The following is a 26,494-nucleotide window of genomic DNA, read 5'->3' as shown; positions in this document are numbered from 1 at the left end:
CATCAAATGAAAGCAAGTTCCTAACTTCAACTAAGGGTATCTTGGGGACAGAAACTTTAAACAGCAACATGAGAATAATTATTTTGCTTGGCAGATGCTGAATTAGTACATAAACAAACCCAAGTTTCAAGAAACTATACACTAGCAGAATTCTGTTTCTGTGCACTTGAAACTAAACAGATTCTGCTCGGCAGTAGTCTGCTGTGGGATGATCTGGATTGACTCTAACCCACAATAAGCCCATCAATCCCCTTTCCTATACCCTCATCCCAACAGCATGGCTGAGATACAAGTATCACCAAAAGCATATAAATTCAGGAACCTTAAAAACCTGAAGGTGGGATGAGACCTTGCCCATCGTTACCTGGAATATAACAAGGAAGAGATTCTTCTGCTCACTCTGAGCTGACTCAACTTTCTCCTGCAAACGCTCTATCTGCTCTTCTAGAGGTCCATCTTCCCGATCACTGCTTCGGTCGTCATCATCACTGTCTCGCTGTAAGTGACAACAACACACTAACTAGCAACCTGGCTACCTGTGGATACTGTTAATGCCTTCTGGTTTTACCTGTGAAAAGGTCTACAGAGAAACTGAAGAGCAGCACATGAAGCTGCTTTTTAGGTTCGCAAGAATTAGGATTTTTTAGGACATTTACTTTCAGTATAATACAGAAAACCCATTTGGAAGAAAAAACACCAGTGTGGAAAAGGCCTGAAAAAAAATCCAAGTATCAGAGCAGTCAGGGAAAGTTTAAAGATCTACTAAGCTTTTACATACTGGAGAAACAATAGAAGGTAACATGCCTGCTGACTTTATCACTACCAGATAATGAACAGCTCTAAGAAAAAAAAAAAGCATAGATGTTTTAAATTGTGGCCACTGCTACAGGCAGGCAATTCATTCAAATGAGCAGTTCTGAAGTCTCAGGACTGTAAAAAAATAAAGTGCCTTTGTACTAGTGGTCAGATGAATCTGGCTTCTTAGTGCACAAGGAAAACCAGCCATTTTAGCCCATGGTGCCAAAGTGGGACCTCCCCTTATTCATGACCAAATGAGACTACAGCTCTGAGACTACAAAGGGACAGGGTGGAAACCAAACTAGTAACATGCAATTTTCTCATTGCCCGAAGCTAAACCAAACCAAACCAACCACCCCCACCCTCAAAGAAAAACAAACAGGAAAAAACCACCCCACAACATACCCACAAGTACATGGTATCAGACTGTGATCTCAGATAACAAAGCTTTACACAAGACTAAATGGGATACAGGAGGATGGAGAGAAAAAATGGATTAGGATACATTCAGATGTAGATATTGCTTCACACAGCATTGTTTCCATGTAAAAAATGCCTGTACAATTAACAGCTAAAAACTTAAAATATTTGCAAAAGGAACATGACCAACTTGTGACAAACGTAAGGACATCTTAACTCACCTACTGCATAACTACTGAAATTCACAGTCAGAAGACACTGATAGCTCTGAGTCAGTGTAAAAAAAAAAAAAAAAAAAAAAAAAAAAGGCTTACAAGACAAATTGATAACCCAGGGACTTAATTTTATTATTGATATAGGAACTTACTTTTTTCCCCATCTACAGAAGTTTCTTGAACTTAAAATGATGAAAGATCAATGGGACCTAAGAGAAGGCTTGGACTCATTCCATAATAAGGCAATCCACTTCATGCTGGGGACATCAAAATTTGATGGTTTCCTTCCTCTAAAAGGAATGGTCATGCAGCAGAGCACCAGCCTGCAGGACTACTCATTGTTGCATACAAATGCTTCTTCCTGGCACAATACTCATTTAAAGTATTCAGTAATAAAGAGCTGCAGCATTAGATAAGTATAGGAACAAAAACACTGATGTATTTGTTTCAAGATGCCAGAGAAGCTCTTTGTCTCACAGTAGGATCAATGATTGCATCCAAGTCTTCAATAATTACTGGCATTTATTAACTGCTGATCAATGTACATTAAGGATGCAAACAACTATGACAGCTGCTGCTTAAAGTGAACAGAAAAAGACAAAGAGGCCCCGATAAACTTGCACAGGCTAACTGTGAGTTGTTGGTGAAATCTTCACAGGTACTCCTGGAAATGAACAACTTGTGCAGGTTTCTTCAAAAACCACACGCAGCCTCTGTGCCACATGCCAAATTCTGACTTTGGCCAAAGTTTTGGAACTATCTAGGGGTTTTGTGCAAGTACTCACACTCACAGACTATGTATTAACTAGGAAATTCTTTCTTACTCTCTGCAACTCTCAACATGTCTATAAATTGACTTCATTCTGTCACAGCCTAGTACCACAGTCAGCCAAGGGTCCTGTCCTCGGCAGCTGCCACAGAAGACATGCTCTCACCCCGTCTTACAGTCCTACTTGGGACAAGAGAACACAACAGCAGCTTGTTCATCAGTTTGTTGCATACAGTAACTCAGATCATGCAAAAGGTATTCAGAAAAATAACCTGGAAGAAGGAAATGACAGGTGCCAGTGTCAGAATCCAGCAGCATCCATCAGAAGAACAGTAACAGCCAACTTTTCAATAGCAAATAGCTGTTTCCGTGCACTTCTGCATGGAAGCCACAAGAGTACTCTTTAGCAGAACTTACTGTAAATATGTAAATAGTGTGTAACTGTTCTCAGTGTTACCTAATAAGGTAATTGGAATCCAGATAAGAAGGGAAATGGAAGACATGCTCATATTGAAAGAGAAATTTGTGAAAGAAAGCTTGGAAAGAGTAAATAGATGTGAATTCCGCTAAAGATTTTACTGAACTCTTAGTTAATTGCAAACTTCAGAAATGTGGATCGAGAACACACATTCAGTTTTTAATGTTTTAAGTGCTACAAATGACCACATCTGCATACATGCTTCCTGATAAGCACATTTATCCTGTGCTTCCCCAACAGCAATTGTGCATCAGTCTGGCTGCATGCAGGTTTGTATAACTTAGCTTAAAATAATTAAAAATTACAAACAAATTACTCACTCTTTTGTGCTGTCTGGCCAATCTTGCCTTAGTCTCCTCCAGTTCCTTATGAATCTTCAGAACATGCTTATTCATCTTACGAATTGTGGAATGTAAGATTTCCCAGATATAAAACCTACATACACAACAAAGTAACAGTCTTTGCCTAAGAACATTTTCCAGTGTTCTTCCACTTTGATATGTTGAGAGACTACTTGCAAAATGACATGCTAGCAACATTCTTGCCTGGTGTCCTGGTGTCAGTTAGGACAGAGTTAATTTTCCTCCTAGTAGCTGGTAGGGTGCTATGTTTTGGATTAGGATGAGAAGAGTGCTGATAACATGCTGATGCTTTAATTGTTGCAGAGCAATGCTTACACTAAGCCAAGGACTTTTCAGCTTCTTGCTCTGTCCTGCCAGCAGGCAGGCTGGGGGTGCAGCAAGAGCTGGGAGGAGACAGACCCAGGACAGCTAACCCAAAGTGGCCAAAGGGGTATTCCGTACCATCCTGGCGTCATGCTGAACAATATATAGGGGTGGCTAGCCGGGGTGGGAGGGTGGCTGCTCGGGGATAGGCTGGGCATCAGTCAGCGGGTGGCGAGCGATTGTGCATCACTTGTTTCATACACACTATTATTATTATTATTATTTCCTATCTTAATAAACTGTCTTTATCTCAACCCACAGGCTTCACTTCCCCGTTTCTCTTCCCAGTCCCGGAGAGGGAGGAGGGATGGTGAGTGAATGGCTGTGTGGTGTTTAGCTACCGGTGGGGTTAAACCACAACACCTGGTCATATAAACACATAATGCTAACTCAGAAAGAAAGACAATGAAGTAGGTATTTTGTAGAAGGAAAAAGATGAATTGTACCATTCACTTACACTACTCAGCTTTCATAGATGTACTGGCCACTCAAAATAGTAATTCAGAGAAAAATAACAACCTAAGACAAGTTCGTGTTACCTAGTAAAATCATGTGCAAGCTCTGAGGAGAAGATCCAGTTTGCTACTGCAGCACAGTCAACAATTTGTGTCCGAATCATCTTGTCCACAAGCACAGCAATCATCTATATTTTGTGGAAGACAAGACAGTCATTTCTATCAAAGTAAGAAAAGGTCTTGTGGTAACATTCAACCTACGCAAAGTACTCCAGCCTCAGAGGTGGTTTGATGCAACTCAGTATTAGTGGTATTACTGGGTAATTTCATATACTTAAAAAAGCTACTGCTGTCTAGAGATGACATCTGGTTAGTGTTGCCTAAAGCTACTTACATTAGAGGATCTGTATCAACTGCATAAGGCAAGCATTCTCATTTTGTTTAATAACCTTTTTTCTCCTTGTGAAAGTATCGCATCACTCTTCATTAAGTTATGTATTTCCATGCACAAGCAAAAACCACAAGCATCAGAGTTGGAAGTGAAGCATCATGGACACAACTCCAAGTATTGTCATTGAAGTACTAAAACCACAGCATATGTAACTGCTGTATCACCTTAAAGAACAACTTTTGGCCTGCTCTCTTTGAACTGCAATAGTTTTCAAATGTGACAATAAGCTCTTCCCTACAGGAACTATTCATATTAGGGCAGAGCCAATGCTCTGTAGTCAGTGGAAGTGTTTGCCTGCTACAGGTACTGTCACGATTCCAGAAGCTTTACAAGTAGTCTAGTAGGCAACTGTAGAGAAGAGTTACAGACTAAAGCAGTTAGAAGCTGTTCAAAAAAGAAAAAAAGGCTTATCTTAGTTATTCATGTGCTTGAATACCACAACATCTGAGAACCACAGCCTGCAATGCATTTATCCTCACAACCAGCCATTGTCACATAAGGAAGTGTAACAAAGCTCCTTTTATGGAAGGAAAATTAAAATAACTGGATGAATCATACATAAGACTCAGGACTCAACTTTCAAGTCCCAGGATAGCATCCTGTGCTCTATTTGTCTTCCTGCAATGCCAAGACGAATCTCTGATTACTTAGCCTGATCTTCCAAGAAAAACAGGCTTAGAATTTGGGGAAAAGATTTCATCTCAGTGTTGAAGTTTCTCTTTATAAAGTCACCAACACGACCTTTCTAAATTGGTCCAGGGACTACTGACTCCTGCTGCTAAATCACTAACTGCAACAGAGATCACTCATTAGTATTATACGCCTCAGAAATACTACTGATAGTCTGAACCAAATCAAAAGATGTAACCATTTATATGGGAGTAAGGTGAGCTGCATGAAAACAGACTCTGTACAGAGTCCATGTGCCAGAGGTTGTGGACTCACAGAAAAGTGCTTAACGTGAAGCAAAAAAATGAACTGCGACACATGCAGAAGAGGAAATTTAGGCTCCGTGATCAAGGCCTTCATAACTTGTTTTAAAGCAATCTTGATTTATTCATAAAAATCTAACATGACCATTAAGCATGGGTTTGAAACCTCCATCTCAGCTTGGTCCTACTGCAGTACAAAGGGATGAGAGGATAGGGATATTAGATTGCAACATAATTTCTTCTGATCCAGTTAAAGACAGGAGTAAGAAATAGGTCAGATCGCAATCATCACATTTTCAAGGTCAGTATTTTGCATAGGAAATTTAATATATAAAATATATATATATTTTGATTTTTTTTTTACTGTACTTAAAAGATACATATACAAGATCTTACTTCTCTGTTAGGCACTAAGCTAGGAGCCCTAGAGAACAGACCACAGGTCCAGTAGCAGATGCAGGAATTATCCATTGCTCTCAGTGGAATTGCTTCTCAAAGTCTGGACTATGCAGCTGTGAAATACGGTCCACTTTCAAACATGGTTACGTGTAACACAAACACATCAGTATGGAATACATGAAATAATTAATGCAGGCAAATTCAGCATGAGTTCCTTATCGATTTCTATTTATAGAAGAATGACAGCTGAGGGAGAAAACAACTGCTGTGAGGAAACTGAACAGCTTAAACAAGTGAGGTATTTCTCATAGGTCTTCCAGGGTGTTATTTCCTCTGGCTCAAGATTGAATGTAATCATGGTACTGTCAGACTGATCTGTTCTGAACATTTATTGACTGCAGCTCTACTCACTTTGCACATGAACAACAGTGACTCCAACATGATCTTTATGGAATAACTGCATAGCTTTCACTACCAAGTGAAAAAGTCCTAAAATGAAGTTCTAATTTCCAAAAACTTTTGTTATGAGATCTACATCTTTTTTCAATTTAACACATAAACACCAGTTTCCATTTTTGATCAGAAACAAGTTTTTAGCAAAACTTACTCTTATTTGACAAAAAACATAACATGAAGCTGAGTCAGAATGACAGCCTTTGCTCTCCCGTAATTTACCAAGGAATAAATGGCTTCACAGTATATACTTCACCTCCAACCTTCTTTTTAGGCACTACTAACAACAGTAAATACAATTTGAACTTTCCTTCAAATAAGACAATAGTCAAGAATCTTTTAAAGGATATAAAGCAAACTGTACTGCTTTTTATTTAATATGACCTCTGTGAGTCAAAACTCACAATGATATTGCAACCTCTTACCTGTGGGTGATTCTTCCAAACCTCATATACAACCCTCAGAACATGGAGTTTTCCCTCATCACTTTCAGCAAGTGTTTTAAAGACTTCGTGAAACCTTTTAAAAGATAAAGAATAGTCAGTGGAGGGGTTGGGATCAGGTCAAAAGAGCATGAGACATGAGGCAGGTGGTTTAGACTGCCCAAAGGAGAATTCTGGGACTACGTGCAGCAATTCTTGAACAATTAATCTGCAGAAAATATAATCACTCTGAGCAAAAAAAAACTCTAAGTCCTAAAAGCAGCTTGAATCTTGATGGTGAACCTTCTCCCTGATGGCGGACTACATTTCTCACACTCTTAGGAGGCACTTTCATGCTTGGTGTACTTAGCTACACAGCTGAAGCAAAATTTGCTTGCCTTTTTGAGCCTTAGACCTTCCTGACATGTGTTTCCATAACTTTAGACACTTAACCAATCTGCCTCTTTTTGACAGAAATGCAGTTAAAGCCTCAATTTCAGCATAGTTACGCTCAATGCTACACAGCATTCACAAATGGGCTTATTATAATGTAACTATAAAGCACTAAGTAGACCTTTTTGATCTCATGTCTGCCACTGCTGGTCTGCAGCAGGGAAAATATTATGGCTCTGCTTATTTACATCAGCCTGCCTCTTGTACTACTGATTGCAGGTTACAACCAACAGCTTCTTGTAAACATGGCCTTTACAGAGCTTCCAAGAGCAGGTTTTTGTTCTACCTTTTTGTATTTTTACTGGCAAACAGAAAAATAATCCATTAAGATGTATCTAACTACCTTTCCTGGATCATGGCTATTTAAGAACATCTGAAAATTACACAGTACTAAAATGAGTTATTTTATCTCATTTTCCTGAAAAAAGGTAAAATAAACTCTTGAAAGAACTTCTTGAAGGGGTGCTCTCCAAAATACTCTAGAATTTATCTTATTTTGTTTTGGTACATAAAGAAATTTGTAGCAAGCTGCTTTGAAATTTCATGTTGTCTTTTTTTTTCTCCAGACTTTACTGTTCGTTAGTCATACCCATAGTAAAGATACTGTGATGGCGCTTACCCAGTCATTCAAACATGAGGAGACATCCCTTTTTCCTCATATGCTCAGCAAATGAGTAATTCTAAAATGGATTTAGGTTCCAAACCTGTCCCACTCATTTGATGTGCATCACTCAGCTGCGATATACATCACACAGCTCAATCAACGTGATATACACCTTTGTTAACTCCGTTCACGTATGTAAGCTAGCATTTACACTACCATTCCTTCAGTAAGCAGCGCCATTAGTTCTCAAAATCCTTTTGCATTGTGAAGCACACAGAATATGGTTGAAGCTTGCAGATCAGTTTTCTTGTCAGTCATTTCACTGTCAGAATGAAACAGTTCTGTCAGCCCCAAAAGAAAGCACATATTACACTTACTTCGCCAGGGCACTGAAGGAGTGGCTGAAAGACTTTGCAGCTAGATGGAGAAGAGTCTGAACAAAGACTTCTATTTTCAGAGGGTTGAAGGTAAATCCTTCATCTGTAAGTTATTTCAAGTTTAAACCGTAAGTACCTCAAACAGAGCATGTGAACTACACATAAAACTGGAACAGTAACTTATGGTTTTAACTCACTTAACAAAAAAAGTTTTGGCAACAGGGTTGTGCAAGGCTGAGCAGGGAGCTGGTAAAGATTTTCCAGGTACTTATTTTACCAAGTATCATACATATTGCAGATATTCACACTCCCATTTTGTCACAGGGAAAACATGCAGGGTGACTTCCAGGCCAGTGAAGAAGGTATGAGACACAATACACTACAAGCATTTAACAGCAGCCATGAACAGCAGCAGAGAAGGACAGCCAAGGAGGTTTGCATCAAGCTGAAGGCCTGGTAGACCATAACGAAAGGACAATGGATGAGCACAGGTGAAGCTAAGGATGATTAGGACAGGATGGCTATTTCTAATATGGGAGAAGGGTCAAACAAGTGTGCACAGAGAATATGGGTACTAGAGGTGAATGGTGCCAAATCCCCTCTTGAAGAACTACAGATGAAGACAAGCAGGACAGAGAACACTGATTACTGGGTGACACCTAAACCACATCAGGAGACAAGATAGCAGATCTCAGGACAAAAAAAACAGATTTCTGTTGCTCTCTGCTTGCATGGTAGAGCAATTCTTTTACCATGGAAATATACTATATACTATGAAACTGTCCCCATTGCACAGATCACTTCTCTTGTCTTCTTAGAAGACAAATTCTCTATCTTGTACTCATTCTTGCCCCGTAAAATGCATGGGCTTTAGCAATCAATATTCAAAATATTCAATAATCAAAAAACGTCTGAGGCTGCAAAGCTCAGAAGAACTTGCGTGGAGTCCCATTGTGAGTTTCTATTGTAGGAGGAAGAAAATCACCTTCTATGCAAGAGTAACACCAGCATGCGGCTGTCTTATCTGCCATGTGACTGCACTGAGAGGAGGAGAGCTTTTAGACAAGGGCAAAAGCACTGAACTGCCAGGACAAGGCAAACAGCATGAACAGTACTGTGAAGGCAAGAGAAATGTTAAATTCCTTCATGAAGCCTCTGACAATAATTCCAAGAAAACCCATCTCAAGCACTGGGTTACCTCTGTTAAGAAAAAGAGGTTTGCTTCTGCATATAATACATTTACAACAAACCTTAACAATGGTGTATTATTTCAATTTACTAACACATTAAAAGCCAAATAAAAGAAGGAAGAAGCAAACAGTTCAGTTAATCAGCACACACATAGCTCTAAAGGAGTGTAAATCAGTGCATACAAAAGTAATTAGGGCCTTGCAAAGCCTAACAGATATCTTACCATCATCATCATCCTGGTTTGGATTAGGCACATCTTTTAAAATGCTGAAGATTTCATCATTACTGGCCTTGTTTTTAATTGCAATTGTTAAACAGAGTGCCACAGTATATCCAGGAAGAGACCCTAAACAAAAAGGTCAAAAAAATCAGTAGGCAATTGAGTATTTTTTCTTTTATCATCAGTTTGCCTCTCAGAGAAGCAAGTACACTTCCCAGATACACCTAAAATTAGCAGTTTTTGATATCATCCACACCACTATTCCATAAGACTGCTCAGCAGGTTTCCTAGTCTTCATGTTAAATTCAAAACATTTGGTACAACCTTGAGAGCTGAGGTCAACAAATCACTTTCCCTTTCTGAAGATACATTTCAGCTTCCCCCAGTTTCCTAAAGATACAATACTGCCTTGTTTTTTGTCACTTCATCTTTGATGGCGAAACCTTTATGTTTAGGATTGTCTATTAATTTTTTTTATTATTGGTTGTATTACTGGTTGTAAGAAGTCTCTACATCAATCTTCACGTTATTTGCTGCATCTGTGTGTTTCATTAAACCCAGTTTACTGGTAGAATGCTCTACTGTTTTATGAAGGTAAAAAATGTAACCCCATATTATCATTTCATATGCTCGCTTCTGCATAGGATTGTGCCTGAATTGGGAAAATAGATGAATTTTCCAATTTTCGTCCTCTGGCAAACAATGCAATACTGTACAATACCACAACCACCTCAGCAAATATTATAATTTAATGTATCTGGATTTTCTTTTCTTTTACAAAGTAACAACAATTATAATACAGAGATCCAGACTTTGTATTAATCGCTCATATGGAACATATTTGCCCATATAAAAATCACTTGTATTTATTTCACCTGCATTTTTCTTTATGAAGACAACCGATATGATCAATCTAGTGTGCTCACTTGCTCTGAAACACTTGAGCTCAACCACTCAGTAACCTACCACGTAATACTTACTATTGCTTTCATCTCCATATTTGTAAATGCACACTGGATTTGCAGGACTGAGGACAGAAAAGCTTGCAGGAACAATGTCTATTATTCGCTGATGGTAGGAGAGTCTGGAAATAAGTTTCACAGAACGGAATGAAAATGGTTATATGTCCTGGTTTCTGCTAGAACAGAGTTAATTTTCCTCCCAGTATCTGGTAGGGTGCTATGTTTTGGATAAGGATGAGAATAATACTGATAACATGCTGATGTTTTAATTGCTGCAGAGCAGTGCTTACACTAAGCCAAGGACTTTTCAGCTCCTTGCTCTGTCCTGCCAGGAGGCAAGCTAGGGGTGCAGCAGGAGCTGGGAGGGGACAGACCCAGGACAGCTGACTCAAACTGGCTAAAGGGGTATTCCATACCATCTGATGGCATGCTGAACAATGTATAGGGGTGGCTAGCAGGGGTGGCTAGCAGGGGTGGGGGGGCCAGGTGCTCGGGCATAGGCTGGACATCATTCAGCGGGTGGTGAGCGATTGCACTGTGCATCACTTGTTTCGTACACATTAGTGGTAGTAGTACTATTATCATTATTATTATTATTTTCTGTCCTAATAAACTGTCTCTATCTCAACCCACAGCATTCATTTTCCTGTTTCTCTCCCCCATCCCAGAGAGGGAGGGGAAGAGTGACTGAACCGCTGTGTGGTGCTGAGCTGCCAGCTGGGTTAAACCACAACATTATAACATCAAGGCCAACACTAAAGTCATTGATTTACAATGTTTTTCTGGTATTTACTTTTCACATACGTTTCTTCAATACAATGGTAGCTTCTGCTTGTTACTAAAAGTAACTTGCTAGAAGATGCTTTCTATTCAAATACCTTGATACTGAGAGTATCATCTTCACAATTGCGCTTGTGAAAAGATTCAGAAACTGCTTGGTAAGGATGTTTTACGCAAAAGCCTAAAATGCTTTCTAGAAAACTAGTAAGACATTGGTAATCCAAGCAGAAAAAATATTAAGTGTCTTCATGACTACAAATCTCTTGATTTTACTTTTCAAGTTATTTCATTACTGTAAAGGCTTAAATTTCACTACCAGTTTTCAGTGAAATGGAAGAATGTAACAGAAAAAAATGCATTCATTTTGTAGTACAATACTTTCACACTTCCTATACTGAATTCACTCTTAAATGGATTAACGTTTCCATGTGGGATGCTGAACAACATAGGTTTTTTGAACATTTTGCTCTTTCTCCCTTTTATATCCTTCTCTCTGCAGAATCCTAAGTCTAGTCCTGGTTGTGTACTCTTATTGTTGGACTTTGGAGACATTTGTTTGTGGGTTATTACTATTATTATTTTTAAATACAAGCAACATCATAGACACCCAGAAGAATCAAGACCACATTCTTAGTTTTTATAATAACTAATGATCAGTTCCCTCCATCTCTGTGAATGCCAAGTGCTTTCCAGAAATACTGGCTGAACTCTGTTTCTTTCCATGCCTATGGTGAAGCACATCTTTTTGTAGACAGAGGTGGGCATACCTAGAGTAGCTAGTTCACTACCATTTGCTCCACCTGTTTCTCCCTCTCTCCACTAGAATTAGTGTTCAAAGTGTCCTACAATATGTAGACCAAAATAAGATAGTACAGACTTATCTCTTAGCTGAGACTGAATTTTAAGAGACATGTGTAAGGTAAGAGTCAAGTTAAAAGGAATCTGACAATATCCAGAAGAAAAGATCAAACTTTGTCTATCTAAAATGCAACTGTCTAAAGGTGTTACTTACCGCATGCATTTTTCCAAAACCTCTCTCACAAATTTGGGTTTGGGCTTTTCAAGGTCCTGAGTAAGACAATCTGACCTATCAAAGGACAGAATGCAATAGTTCTTAGTGAAAGAATTTGTGATTTAGTCTCTTTTTTGCTTAGTCTAATACGTGTAAAACGATCATGGTCTAAGCATAGCTGGACTGCTTAACACTTTCTGTTTTACAGTGTGGGCATTTTTAAGACAATGAGGTGGTTTATCACTATTTCCTTATTATCAGCGATCTTGAAAGCTTGTCTTTCGTGTGCTCTATTTTTAAGTAGCACTCTTTTCCCCACCAGACCAAAAATAACTTGTGCTGATGGTTAGCTTGCTTTCTCTTTCCTTAGGAAAATAACTTGGTGTGATTTCTTAGTCTGTTCCTCCCTCACAGGGATTTCTGAACTTCTGGCTGATTTCAAATGCATTTCAGTTGAAGAAAAATCTCAAATATAGTTTCAAGATTTGTGAAAAATGGCAGCTTGTGATAGAAACCCACATAAGCATTCCCATCAAGGAGCATCCATGCAAAGAAAAATCAGCTCTTTGAAGAGCACCAACTGGTCAGCCAACATGAATGTATACTAGAGTAACCAGCAAGCACTTAACTCTACAAGGACAACACAATAAACTTAAGTAATGCCACAGCAACGTATCTTAAGAAAGATTGCACCCCTCTCCATGACACTTGGGCAGATCACCTATGGAGAGCGTGTATGGTAGCAGGTAGCAGAAGTTAGGTCTGTATAGAGGACTTAATACCAAGGTGATCTTGCTAAAAATGCGAGAGTGAGCAACAAGATGGCAGTAAGGAGCCAGCATGGTGACACAAAACCTGGGAAACCTATGGTTAGACATTGATAGAGTCCAGGGATCTCCAGCCAGGAATGCAAATGCAAGATTTGGCATGGTAAGAATGGGTAGCTGGGGCAGCTCTGGTGGAACTTGGTATATTAGGATTTGGCAGGAGGGAAACAGACCCCAAGGTCCCAAGGACAAAGGTTAAAATGAAAGGTTAGAGTAGGACAGAGAACATCATCACAGACTGAACACAGGGTACAAAGAGAGGAAGCATCAGAACAAAACATTAAAATAAGGAGCCATTTCAGAGAATCTGCCAACAACTGACCGAGGGCACAGCACAATCCGAAGAAATTGTGTTTCTACTTCTCCTTAGGGCACACTTGCACTTACATGAGATTCATCACAAAGCTAGTCAGGGACAATACATTAACTAAAAAGATTATCAGGATAATCTGCCACTGAATGGTGGTGATCAGATTATAAAAAGATCTCTGAAAAGTTAGAGGAAAGCAATTAACAGGGCCACTATACTGTGACATTTCATGAATAAGTTTGGAAGTTTAAGGTTTTTGCAATACGAGGTTGAGATTAAAAGGAAGGAAACTTACCAATCTTCCCAGCTCCAACGGAACTGGAAGTTGCTCAAGTGGTGAGAAAACCAATTAATAAATCTTTATCAAAAGAAAAATAAAATAAAATAAAATAAAAATTAAATAGCAGAAGTGCAGGAAAACTTTCAATTGAGATTTTCTTGTGAATGTATTCTACCTGTCAAAAGCAAGCCCGAACTCTGGAGCCATTATAGCATTACATTTATGTTGACAGATATGAAAGACCAAGTTCAGAGAAACAGAAACTAGCTATTTTGGAAGAACAAGACAGCCTGTCACATTCTGTTGTTCCATACATACAGATGACATATTAAGCTAACAAAATGTAAACTTAGTGTGAATATGCAACTTCCACATTTTTGATGAGTAATTAACAGCTCTCCTGCACAATGCAGACTTCACTCAAACAGCAAAATGACAGCCACTCTCCTCCTCTGGGTGGCACACATGCTGCGACTCCATTTCCCACTCACTTGCCAGACCGCTAGGGAGCAGGCATGGTACCAGACAGAGTACCATTCAACCAGAAATGAACTGGAATACCAGGCTGGAACGTGAAAAAGTTCTCACCAACACTCCCATGGAGTGTTTATAGGAAAGGAGTCCCATACTTTCTATTTAGACCGATCAAATCCAGAGCCCACAAAATCGTTTTGAACAGCACCATGAAGTTCTAACATGGATTTCAGATTATTCCTTCCATAGATTCCTCAATGCACAAGAAGAATGAACAACATTTTCCATCATCTCCAGAACACTTTTACCTGTCTACACAAGTTGTATTCATTGTATCCAAACGCATGTAGAGCATTTCTGTGGCTTGTGCAAGCTGAAAGTTTCTTATTAAGGTTAACAGAGAAGCATTAGGTAAGTCAGCTGTCATTCTTTACAGTTTTTGAATAGAATGTTATCAACTCCTGTAATGACAGCTCCCTGGGTCTATTCCAAAATCAGGTAAGTCACAGAAAAACCACAGTGGAAAAAATGAAGTCTAGAGGCCAAGAAGTGAGTTCTACCTTCTAATCCCAGTCTATTTTTCTTCCATTATTGTAACAAGACTATGGGCTTCTTCTACAGGAAGTCAGAATTCTCGTCACACAAGAAGGGAAACTGCACTGATATAAATGGAAAAAAACTTCCTAATGGAGTACTTCTGTAATCTCACCATCATAGCTTCATAGGCTGCTGTTGATGCAATCTTTGATCAACACTGAAATCTTGAGAAAGTATGTCTATACTGATTTCACCCAGAAGGGCTTTATCCTTATACCCTCCATATTAACATTAAAAACTTCCTGCACATAGGCCCACGTAACTCTAGGAATAGATTAAGCACTGATCAATGAGATTGTAGGATTTTCAAAAAGTGAGTGATATCATGAAATAAAATGAAAATTTGTGAATGAAGTTACCAGGTATCTGTTAACAGTCCTCCATTCTCAGAGTCTATAGCTTGACCTGAAATGATGAGCTAACATGATCTAAAATGGCAGCACAACAGGGACAATGTTATAGTCAGAATTAGCTGGGAGTCATGCATCCTTCTTCAGCATTTAGCTACTCTATCTGTGCTGACGGATGATTACTGACCTTTCAAATACTCCTAGTGGGAACATTTGAGTGGGAACTCAAGCAAGTTCCTCTAAATCATCTGCTACACTTCCTACTAGAGAAAAAATAAAATAAAAAGAGTAGGAGCACTCACTTAGCTGTTAGAACAAAAGATCAAGTTCGTCACTTCCTTTCTTTCTCAGCCTGTAATGCATCTGTGACCATGCCACACATTACCCAGACCTAACAGGCTATACTGACAAACAGGAGAGCTAGTATTTTATCCCCTCACTAAAACAGCATGTCTTGCTTAGGTGAGAGGAAGTAACAGAAGAGTGTCCAGAAATCTGAAGAGTCTTGCCCAACCAGCAAGACTAGATCTGTGCTATGTGGGCTGTGTTGTTCTTTCATGTGAGTGTAACAGGCATTATTACTGACAGTATTTATTGCTGTCTCCTCACCCACAGAACAAATAACTTAAAAGATTCCATTTTAAAAACACTCTCCAGCAGCAAGGAAAGGATACGACTTGGGGTAAAGAACCAGGCTGAAGCTTGCACAGTTCAATCAGGAGCGTTGTGTACATGACTTCAATGTGTGGTGGAGATGGAAGCTGAAACAATTCTGCAAATATTACCTACAGGAGAGAAATGCATAGAATTAGAGCACGGCCAGACGCAGGCCTCCAAAACCCTCAGCTCCAGAACAATGACATCAACCTTGAACAACAACATACACAAATGACTTCCTATTACCCTGTCAAACATATGCTCCAGGGGAAAAAAAAAAGGTGAAACTTATAAAGAAAATGGTAACTCTACATCACACAAAAACAGCGAACAACTGCCCTCATCATTCAAACTAACACTACACCATCCCAGCATTATACATGTCTAGCAACGTGCATGGTTTTAATATGCCATATTGCAGCATCACCAAATGATCTGAGCAAACCAAAGCTGAAATTATCTAATCGTCTTCAATAATAAGTTTTAAACATACCATATGCTTAAGCTTCACTTAATATGAAAGACTGTTTACAAGAAAAATAAACCTGTACTTTTCCACAGTGGCCTCTTTTCTCCTATACGAAAAAGCTTATATAAATAAAAGCCACAACTTGAAACTGAAAATTACAACCAGCATTTTATACAACAAAAATATACGCCCTGTACCCCTTGGCTGAGGATCCTTGTAAGAAAACTAAAAGTAGTCCTGCAGTCCGCATTCATGTTTTATTTTCAACTTCGCCTAAATAACAGGACGTCAACCTTTAAGGGCTATGAAGAAATCATCACTATAAAACATTCATATCTGAGCTTCTGTTTAGTTTGCATGTCATTCTCAACTAGATTTAAATTACATCACAGGAATCAGGAACCTTTGATTCATTATAGCTGGTAATTTTCCTCACTGACAACTTCTGAATAAACACGGAAGAGAAGAATTGAAGCTTAAACGATTAAGCAGTAGATAATCTTACTAGTATAAGAAATCAAAATCCATTTATAGACTTCACAAACAGCACATGAAAACATAGTGACTCGAACTTTATATTCTGAGGATGGATTTAAAAGCATAAAGAGACCATAAGGAACTGAAGAACCTTTCCATGACAAAATAAGTTGGATATACTGTTGAAAAACATGGTAAAAAAGTACAGGGGGGACCCTGTCAGGAAGAGAACTGCTCCTATTCTGAAGATGGGAAATAGCAACAATTGGACAACCACTAATTATCTGTCTGAGACACTCCTTAAGACAATAGCTCTGATGTTCATCATGGGTTCATTATCAAATGTTCAGATTAAGTGTTTCAAACTGGCATACAGCATTTTGTGAAAATAACCAGGTCACAAGAAAGGTCAGGGCACTGACAACCTGAATATCCAAACTCTGTCAAGAGTAAGTTGTACCAAAAGCTCTAAGTGCACAACAGGTCATACCAGTACAACAACCCAGTGACGCTGCTGAGACACTCTCTGTTCACAGCTACCCTACCAGTAATACCACAAATATGCTTATAAGCAGCTGCTGAAAGGTGCCACCTTTGAGAGTCTTTTGCACAGGTTCTAGGGAGCACAGAGCATTCTGTGCTCGGCCTGACAAACTACGACATGCAGCCTTGCAGACCACAAAAATACACATATTGGGAAGATACTGAGCAGTTTCAGGCTACATTTACTTCTGCCTTATGGTTATGGTCTCAATCTTAAGTAACACTTAATGTATTTTATTAATTTATTTGTTAAGACAACATTATATTGACTGTTCTGTGCCATAGGGCAAAAGTTAGTGAAATTTCACAGATGAAAATGCTAAACTGCTGTTGAAAGCAACAAACTTCTTACTTGAATGTTAAGAGAGACCTTACAAAGGAGTAGTAGCAAGCAGAATGAACAAGTCTGCAAAATGCACACTAAGCCTTAAGAACTCAGGAACTTCTTTAAAAATATACAGTCGTAAGTAATAACGTTAACATTCTAAAACAACTCAAAATTGCAAGAAAAAGGAAATTGTGACAATTACAGTCATACAATTCATACACCAATCTTGCATTTCTCTCCAGTCATTTTGTCTATGCAGACTTTTTAATTTCACATCCTCTGAGTCTTTGAATCAGTGGATTTCCAAGGTGTTTAAGTAACTTATTTCATCAGGAATTGCAGTAACACTGAGCTGAGCATAAAGCACCCAGCCATATACCCATATACAGCACCAGAAGATATTGAAGATAAGACCACTGAATATATATCAATGTTAAGACAGAAAATTATCGTCAGTTTCAGGATTCCTCTCTTCTGAATTCGGAGTACAAATAGAGCAACCTGACCAGAAGTAACACAACATATCAGCATTCAGAATATTTGGCATTTTGGTGCCAACAGGAATTCTCAATCCCATCTTTATTAAGATACATCTTCTACATAGGATTATTTCTTGTTATAATTAACTATGAAATTCCTCCTTAGTTACTTCTTCATAAAACCTTTAAAAATTAGGATTATTACTGAAATCTGCTAATTCCTTTCAACTTTTGATAGAAATTAATGAAGTTTTATGCAGCTCTTTATCATGAAAACAGACTTTTGAAAAGAGGCATCACAAGAAAGCCTACACTGCTCTTCTGATACACATTTTATTTACTTAAACTCCTCTAACGTGGGGAGTCCCCTGAAGGAAACACATCACTATTTCACTTCAAGATCTTACAGGGCCAGAACAATAAGTTCATTTAGAAAATCCACCCACAGATTCACACAGAGCAGCTCAGCTTGGCTGGAGATTATTTGGTCAAGTCCCCTTGCCCAAGGCAGGGTCACCTAGAACAGGTTGCTGGGGCTGCTTTTTGTAGGGTTCTATACTCCAAGCATGGAGAATCCACATCTTCCCTGGGCAAGCTCTTTCAGTGTTTAACCACATTCACTGAAGAAAACAAACAAACAAACAAAAAAACACACAAGAACAACTTTTCTTATGTTTAAAAGCAGTTTCCTCTATTTCAGATTTGTGTCTTTTTTTTTTTTTTTTTTCTAAAGTAATAGTGACTCAACTGTAGCCAACTCTTAGACTGTGGGATAAGTTAGAAGCAAGAATATTTGGGAAATGCCACAACCTGGAATACCAGTGCACTAAGAAATTTTGGTACTTGACCAAAGCTCCGACATACCGAGTTAAAGTTACAACAAAAAGAATAAAACTAACATTTGATTGTATATAACTTGCTCACTGAAGTCATTGCTAGAATTCAATGAGGTTCTGGTTGACTCCCAAATCAAACTGTAATTTAATTGATCTACCATGGAGCTAATTGGGATGTCTTATTTGTGCAATAAGGAGCTACGAAACAAGTTACTTATACAACACATACCTCGACTATGTGGTAGTTCAAGGGGATCTTGTTATTTCCTGGATAGCTCAACAGCTGGGCAGCACTGCAAAACCATAGGTACGTTTAGTTCTGAATATAACACAGCAAACACGATGTAAAGATCAAGTAACAAAGTTACAGGAAATTCTTAATTCTGGGCAAGAATTCACACAAGATCAGCATACACACAGATCAACAGCCCTTCCAAAAACTGTCCGTTGTTCCACAGGACACTTACAACATAAGCAGCACAAGAGCACTGCCTGAACTATGACCTGTAATGATGTATTTTATTTCCCGTTAGTTAAAATGTTTGAATTCTGTATCGCTAAGCTAAGTAGTTTTGCATGGTGATACGAAATTCTGGCATGCACATATGAAGGGGGAAAAAAAAACAAACTGAAACAGATGCTCAGAACGACTTCAAAGCACAATTGAGCTAACAGGTTATATAAGAAACTCCCAAGCTTCAAATGCTTCCTCTTTTAACCAGCTCATTATCACCTATCATTATTTCATAGCAAACAACTGATACTCTCTTTATTTTATTTCTGCCTCTGGCAAACCTTGAATCTGCCTTTTACTTTTCTCAGGGAATTAACAGACTCTTCCAATAACTGCAAGAACCTTGAATTTCCAGTTCCTGATGAATGAAAAAGCTGCAAGCAAAACACTTTATCACAAGCCATCAAGCATTAGTTCTGCCCATTTTTGTGCACTATACCCAGTTGGTGGGTTTTGCATGGAAGCACGACAAAGACAATTAATTACCTGTGGCAAACAACCTCAGTTATCAATTACCCCCATCAGATATTACCCAGAAAAAAAAATGAAGAAATGTGCCTTGACTGGTTACTGGCAATTCCAAATTCAAACGCATGAAATTTGCTGACCCTGCAATGACTACCCAGTCATTGGCTCAATTTTCTCTGCCATGTAATCCCAAAGAGAAGGGTGCAACAAGGAGTAGGAAGCAAAAGCATGTTTGTGAACATCAGCTCAGTGCTCATCCTGCCTGAACAAATAAGCTTCTTTAAAACTCCAGGAAGAGCAACACAACCACACTTTCCACAGGGCTCCAATGAAGAGTTATGTGTGTCTGTATAAGTGTTTGCACCACATCCTTTGTTACCAATTAATTCCCTTCTAAAGAAGACACTGTTCCCACAACCCCAGGATCATATGTAATCCTCATTATCAGTGTATTACAGCCCTACAGTATTGCAGGTAACAGTTTTAATACAGTTAAATGTAGTAAATGAAGTTAATCAAAGACTCTAGGATACGTTTAATCCCAAACTCTTGTGTAACCAGTGCAGGACTCTGTGTATCCCTGATACTGCTGAAACCATGGTAGTATGTAAGCACCACGGCCCCATAGAATAAGCTCTTCCTACCAAGTTTTTCTCTCTTTCCAGTGTGATTTGATGATGCAGTGAAGGTTCTCTTCTATTACAAATCTTTCAACAGAGTGGCTGCCAGGCATGACAGGGCCCTAATTCAAAAAAAGAATGAAGACTCATTAAAGTTAGCAAGCTACACTACTTATATGGACACGTGGAAAAAAAAAAAAAAACAACACAAACAAACAAAAAACACACAGTAAGCTCCCAGGTGCTCTATATCCTACTGAGAAGTTGGTGTGACACAGTTCCATGCAAACCTCAGACGTGTATTTAAAACAAAATGAATACAAGGGGTCATTATAAAAGGGAACAACATTAGAGAACATAATAACAAGTTCAGTGAGCATCCAGTTCTTCCTTTGGTTTATGTAGCAACGAGGCAGGCTACTAACAAGCTGCCCAGAAAAAAAAAAACATGCTTGAGTGAAAATATGGTTAAAAAATGGTCAAGATAGAGTGGAGAGAATACAGAGTCATGGTCTCAGTGACGGCAAAAATTGAGGGCGAAGAAATGAAGGTAAAAGGTAGCAAACTTTAAGCAAAGGGAGGTATAAAAATACTTGGGGAAATCAATATATATTATTTTCTATGCCTATATACTTTTGTGTACGTATCTGCTGCTGACCAGTGCTGGAGGAAGACTGTTGGGTTTGATGGACTTTTCACCTAGGCCAGTGAATCACACCTTTTTTTTTTTTTTTTTCCCCACAATATGTGTCAACCACTTTTAATAGAGGAGTAAACAATAGCCTTTTAAACACTGCAATGAACATCTAAATTGAAAAAAGATCCAAGTCACCAACATTATGGAAGGAAATGCTGCATCTGTGAATGTAGTTTTACTACAGACATAATTTATTCACCCCTGCCATTCTGAATCAAAGCATCAAAAATCTCATTCCCAGACTTCCTTAGTGGAGTAACATGGTCATCTAGTTAATTTCTGCAGACACAATGAAGTATAATCACTACTAGTCTTAAAGCCGCTAACCATCCTGGGAGAGGGGACATCACGTTTTGACCAGTATTGCCCCATGAACCTAACTGTAAAATCAGCTCCTCCACAGGACTCACATACCTCAGGGTCATCTGTGTAGTCAAACATCCTAAAAATAACCCTTGGCATCGGATACACTGAATCTTCAGTGTGAGGCGGAGGAGTGAACGGAGGCAGATTGTGTTGCAGTGCTTCACAAAGAATGCTATCAAAAGCCAAGTAGGGCCTCAGAATGTGTCGCTCTTGCCAGCGGTCTTTTTTCAACTTCTGAATCTGAGACCAAAGGCAATCTAAATACTGAAGGAAAAAAAAAAAAAGAGAAACATCAGATGTGCTGAATGAGTAACAAAGCTTGCAGCTCGTGGAACAATCAGAAATTTATGTCTTAAATTCTGCATTGCATTCAGAAAAAAATAAACAGTTGCTTTAACCGCTTATTGCAGGATCTGCTGATTCAGTAAACCACGAAGTAATTTAGGAACTCTAATCACCAGAGCTGTTCGTAATTCCACACAATATTTTGTTAGCAAAACTTAAACACTGATATGTTTTTGAACAGTAAAAGGCAGCCCAGGAGAGCATGAGAACAAGACTACAGCAACAAGACTGAAACTATCAGCAAGACTACAGAGCCACTTTGGTCAGCGCTCACTAGTGGTAACTAAGAGAGATGTAATATCATCAATGCCAAAATTGAAGAGACATCCTGTATGATTGCCATGCTGTTCCCAGAGCAATCAAAGCTACCAGCTACTCCATGTTCAAAACAAATGTAACAGTACCAAAGATTAAAATACCTTTGCTATGATTTTCAATGCAATTTGAGTCTCAATGCTCTCCCAGAGGTGGCACGGACCTACCTGTACAACAGTTTGCCTTGTTTAGTTGCTTTCTACACTCCTGGTAAGAGCGGTCCAGGAACTCTGGAGGCCACAAGCCGCTACAGTCTATGGCCTTACTGAACACAAGTTTCAAGGTATAACCAGTGCAAGAAGCGTTTTCATATGTAAGTGCTTTGCATTTACTGAAATCATCACACTATGAAATGGAAACATAACTAATAAGGGCACCTAAAGTGAATAGTAATGTTTACAGTACGCTGGGTAACAGCCGGTCTCAAATGCACTCTGCTAATCTCTTCTTTATTGAACTAAGTAAGGAAATCTAGATATTGGGTAGGCAGAACACTCACGTTGACATATCAATCATGATCAGAAAGACCATTTCTTCAAATTATGACTAACAAGGTAATTGTTAAGACTGGGAATTTAAAAATAGACATCTGACTAAATCAGAACAGTGAACAAAATGTACAAAAATGCTCAAGTTCCAAAAATTCTCAGAAAATCAACCTAATTTTCATTGCTTTCCTAGGAAAATTATCCTCAAACTCAAGGGATGAAGAAAAAAAAGAAAATAGAAAAAAAATCAGAAAACGGCAAATTCTACCCAAGCTAGCCAGATGTCACCTCTTCCATCTAGTGTTTTTAAGTTTAATTGTGAAAGATGACACAGTAACTGCTGCATACAGCTTCTACATATTTGTTTAGTGCTTCCTGGAGGAAGCAAAGCCACTTGAAAGGTTTATTTCTTGCAGGGGGAAAACAGTAAGAGATGAGTAAGTAATTCCACCCTGCTTGTCATAAAGGACCTTTTAGTAAGAAGCCCTGTACATGTACGTCCAAAAAGAATACTACAGCCTACAACCATTCTTCATTTAATAACATTTAGTCAGGGACTTGTCAGCTGTCTCCTACTCACCCCATAAAACCTTATGCTTCGGTCCAAGACTTAAAAGAGAACTCCTTATCTGGGACTTCTCAGAAATAATGACAAACAGGAGATAATTCAAAGCATACATACTTTTAGAGATACCTCTTAATTTTATAGTTCTGATTAAAGGACGCTTCAGGTAAAAATTGTTTTTCAAACTTTCTGAAAGAATGTAAAGTAAAAACCATTCACCTCTTCTTGTGGATGTGGTTTATCAGCAGTCCAAACCTGAAGCATGGGTACATGAATCTTCTGGCGGCGTCTGTTTACACGGAACAGAAAACTTAATTATTAAAGGCTAATTTAGGACAGCATTTTTTGTGTGTGACTGACTGTACTACCACTTAGTCTCTTCAGCTGATGAAGTCTATAGTACACAAAAGAAGGTTTGTGATTATTTAAAATACCTCTACTATCACACCTCAACAGCAATTTTAACTTGAACCATCTGGACAAAAACTGCAAAACACTAAAGTAACCTATCCGTATTCACATCACAGTTGAATGTGAGTTGGGAAGACCTTCATCATACCCTAGCACTAGACAATATAAAAAAACCTTTTCGAATTAGAAACAAAACCTATCCTTCTGTTCTATTTTTCAATGTTCCCTTCCCAAATGACTCAGACGTAAGACTTGATAGCATTTTTATATGAATAATCAAAGCTATTAATTCATGCTTGAATAAGTAACTTAAGGATTATTTTAATGGTTTATAACTTACTTCAGATAGCTTTCTGTCTGAGACAAGAGGCGATCCATCTCAGCATCCTTTTTCTCATATAACTCCTTTCCAACCCAAGGCAAAGATGACAGAAATGCAAACATGTACCAGTCACATCGTACCTACAAGAAGGAGAATTCTGAAACCTAAGCCTACAATTAAGCTCTGTAAGTTTTCATACATACATTCCATTTTAATTTAAACTAAAACATTACCAAAACTATTGTTTTGTGGGAACATAAAGATCAGCAGTTAGACTGGACTGGCAAACCATTAAAAAAACGTGTTCTTGGAATGTATGATTTTTAACTTGAACCATGACAGGGAGACTTGGAAAACTTACCACCTTCACAGTCCTTCTACAGATTATCTATATCACACTGTAAACAAGCTTGGCAGAACTAGCCAGGCAGTACGCAGTTGCCAAGGTAAAGTAAAAAGAATTTGGTTCAGATACCTCAATATAAAGGCCCATACTTTCTCACCATATGCACGTATTTTCTAAGCACCAGAGGCAACTTCTACTCATGAGTCCATTTAGGTTGCTATCTCTTAAAACTTCCCTGTTTCAAGCTTAAGTATAGAAGTGATGATCCAGTAACACTGCCCACGAAAACAGGCCTAGAGAAGCCTATGGATCTTTTGCTTACTTGGGGTACATCTTCCTCTTGTGTCACACTCACAAAGTTCTCAAACATAGCTACCATTGAAGGTGCAGCTATTACGTGACAGTTCACAAGGTCAGATAGAAAACGAACCTAAAAAAGACCAAAAATGTTTTACATGAATATATTTTAACTGACTGCACATGAATAAACATTACTTGAACAACAACAAAAACATTAAACATACAGTATTCGTTAAGTATAAGGAAGGCAGAAACACTGCACTGTGTACAAACGCACCGGTCAACTCCAAAGAACAAGTAACAGAATCACTGCCTAACATTGTTATGTCTGTAGTCTGTGCCACTGCATTAACATCACAAAGACGATATTCCTGATTAAGAAATGGTAGGAAACACCAACATGCATTTAAATGCGTGCAAACTGATGCTACAGAAAAAAAGAACCCACACTTCTCTCTTCTCTACATGCAAAAGATCACTAAAATTACAGAAACAGGAAAAAGAACTGAACTTCTAAAATGCTGAAGGCGGATTGATCCATTGCTTCAGGAGTCCAGGTGTGCCAAAAGAGCAGGGTTGAAATCTGTACACCATTTACTCAAGTCTTTCATACATGTTGAATTTCTAGCTGTTTGTTCGTAAATATAGTTACACAGCCTAGGCAAAGTGCTGTTATTTTCAGGTTTCAGAAAGACGATAAATGGATGGCATGCTGGGAATCAAATGGCCTTAACTGCCTGAAAAGAAAAAATTCTCCATGCCAAAATATGCCCTTGATCTGGCTGCGCACTATTAAGAAATCCAGACAGAAACAGCAATTTGGGTAGAAAACATCTAGGGCACAGCAGTGCTACAGGTTATGATGGGACCTACCTGGGGAAGGGTTTACTGCATTTTTTTCTCTTCACCAATCTTTTGAGATACTTGTATCCCCCCTTCAAACTTAAACAAGTTCCTGGTATGACCCAAGCTCTCACGGTATGACCATAATCTTAACAATATAGGCTGAAATTCAGTGCTAGTAATGACAACCTCACTTTTTTTTTTTTTTCCTTAAAGGTTTATTTTTTCTTAATGGTGTACTCACAAAAAAGTAGTCAAAAAACACCACACACAGACAAAACATTTTTTTTTGAAGGCAAATCACTGCAAAGAAGTCTTGAGGAAGCAATTTGAGCTAAGCACACTGCAGTACTCGAAGAACAACTGCAACAGATGAGAGTAACAAACTCTTACTTCCCAGGTATTTATTGCACTGAACAGTATTTGAAAAGTCTTTGGCAAAGCTGAGGACAGCTTTCCACTGCCACTATCTTAGTTGTCATTCCCTCACAGGGCATTTGTAAGTAAACACGACCAGAGAAGGCGAAGCTGAAAGCAAGTTCTAATGAAAAGCAACATTCAAAGTTCTAATGACGATTTTATTAGCAAAAAAAGTCCCACTGCTCAGAGCAGTCACTTCACAAAATATACTAAAATACCAGAATTTTAATTTTCCCCTGTGGGCTTCAAATGAAGCACAAGAGCTTGCCACTGGCCTTCTAAATCAGACATCACTGAAGTTCTAATAATTTTTTTGCAGACCACATCTACAAGCAGTGAGAGCTGAGCAAGTAAGTGTTTTCAAAGGAAGACAGCATACAAACCTGTCTGCTTGATTTTTACCCCTCTTTATCAGAAGGAAAACGCAGCCCTGGTAATAGCCATCAATCAACTGTTAAGAACAAAACTTTCTTCCCCTCTCCATGGGAGCCACAAGAAAAACATACACCTTTAAATAAAAAAAAGCATGATTCCATGCACCTTCTGTGTTTCACTGGAAAGAAGTGAAAAGGTTACGGTTAGGGGGAGCAAGCTCTGCTTACTGCAAGTTAATTTGTCATCGGGAAAATATACAGTCGGAAGTCAGTTTTGCAACCTTAACATGACTTTTCTCCCTTTTGGAAGGAAATACTTCTCACGTAACAGACGTTTCCTCTGGGTATATCTATAGT

At 38.6% G+C, this 26,494-nt stretch overlaps 1 protein-coding gene across 3 annotated transcripts in view; it reads right to left on the bottom strand.

Annotated features, from left to right (window-relative positions):
* Positions 1-26,494, bottom strand: part of NCBP1 (nuclear cap binding protein subunit 1) — a 32,312-nt gene that overhangs the window by 3,449 nt on the left and 2,369 nt on the right. For all 3 annotated transcript variants that reach the window (XM_035310835.1, XM_035310836.1, XM_035310834.1), the window contains 17 exons: positions 24,523-24,630; positions 23,873-23,994; positions 23,341-23,410; positions 21,457-21,672; positions 20,370-20,467; positions 18,973-19,036; positions 15,629-15,739; positions 14,316-14,380; positions 13,549-13,611; positions 12,117-12,191; positions 10,343-10,446; positions 9,366-9,488; positions 7,952-8,054; positions 6,521-6,614; positions 3,945-4,048; positions 3,001-3,115; positions 365-496 (listed from right to left, as the gene is read on the bottom strand). In XM_035310835.1, coding sequence (XP_035166726.1) covers positions 365-496; positions 3,001-3,115; positions 3,945-4,048; positions 6,521-6,614; positions 7,952-8,054; positions 9,366-9,488; positions 10,343-10,446; positions 12,117-12,191; positions 13,549-13,611; positions 14,316-14,380; positions 15,629-15,739; positions 18,973-19,036; positions 20,370-20,467; positions 21,457-21,672; positions 23,341-23,410; positions 23,873-23,994; positions 24,523-24,630 — 1,767 coding nt within the window. The remainder of the gene's footprint in view (positions 1-364; positions 497-3,000; positions 3,116-3,944; positions 4,049-6,520; positions 6,615-7,951; positions 8,055-9,365; positions 9,489-10,342; positions 10,447-12,116; positions 12,192-13,548; positions 13,612-14,315; positions 14,381-15,628; positions 15,740-18,972; positions 19,037-20,369; positions 20,468-21,456; positions 21,673-23,340; positions 23,411-23,872; positions 23,995-24,522; positions 24,631-26,494) is intronic.

Source organism: Oxyura jamaicensis, chromosome Z (genome assembly GCF_011077185.1).
Source record: "Oxyura jamaicensis isolate SHBP4307 breed ruddy duck chromosome Z, BPBGC_Ojam_1.0, whole genome shotgun sequence".
In the NCBI taxonomy this organism is placed as follows: domain Eukaryota; kingdom Metazoa; phylum Chordata; class Aves; order Anseriformes; family Anatidae; genus Oxyura; species Oxyura jamaicensis.
The sequence above is the reverse complement of the archived record's forward strand: the minus strand, read 5'-3'. Positions and strand labels throughout refer to the sequence as shown.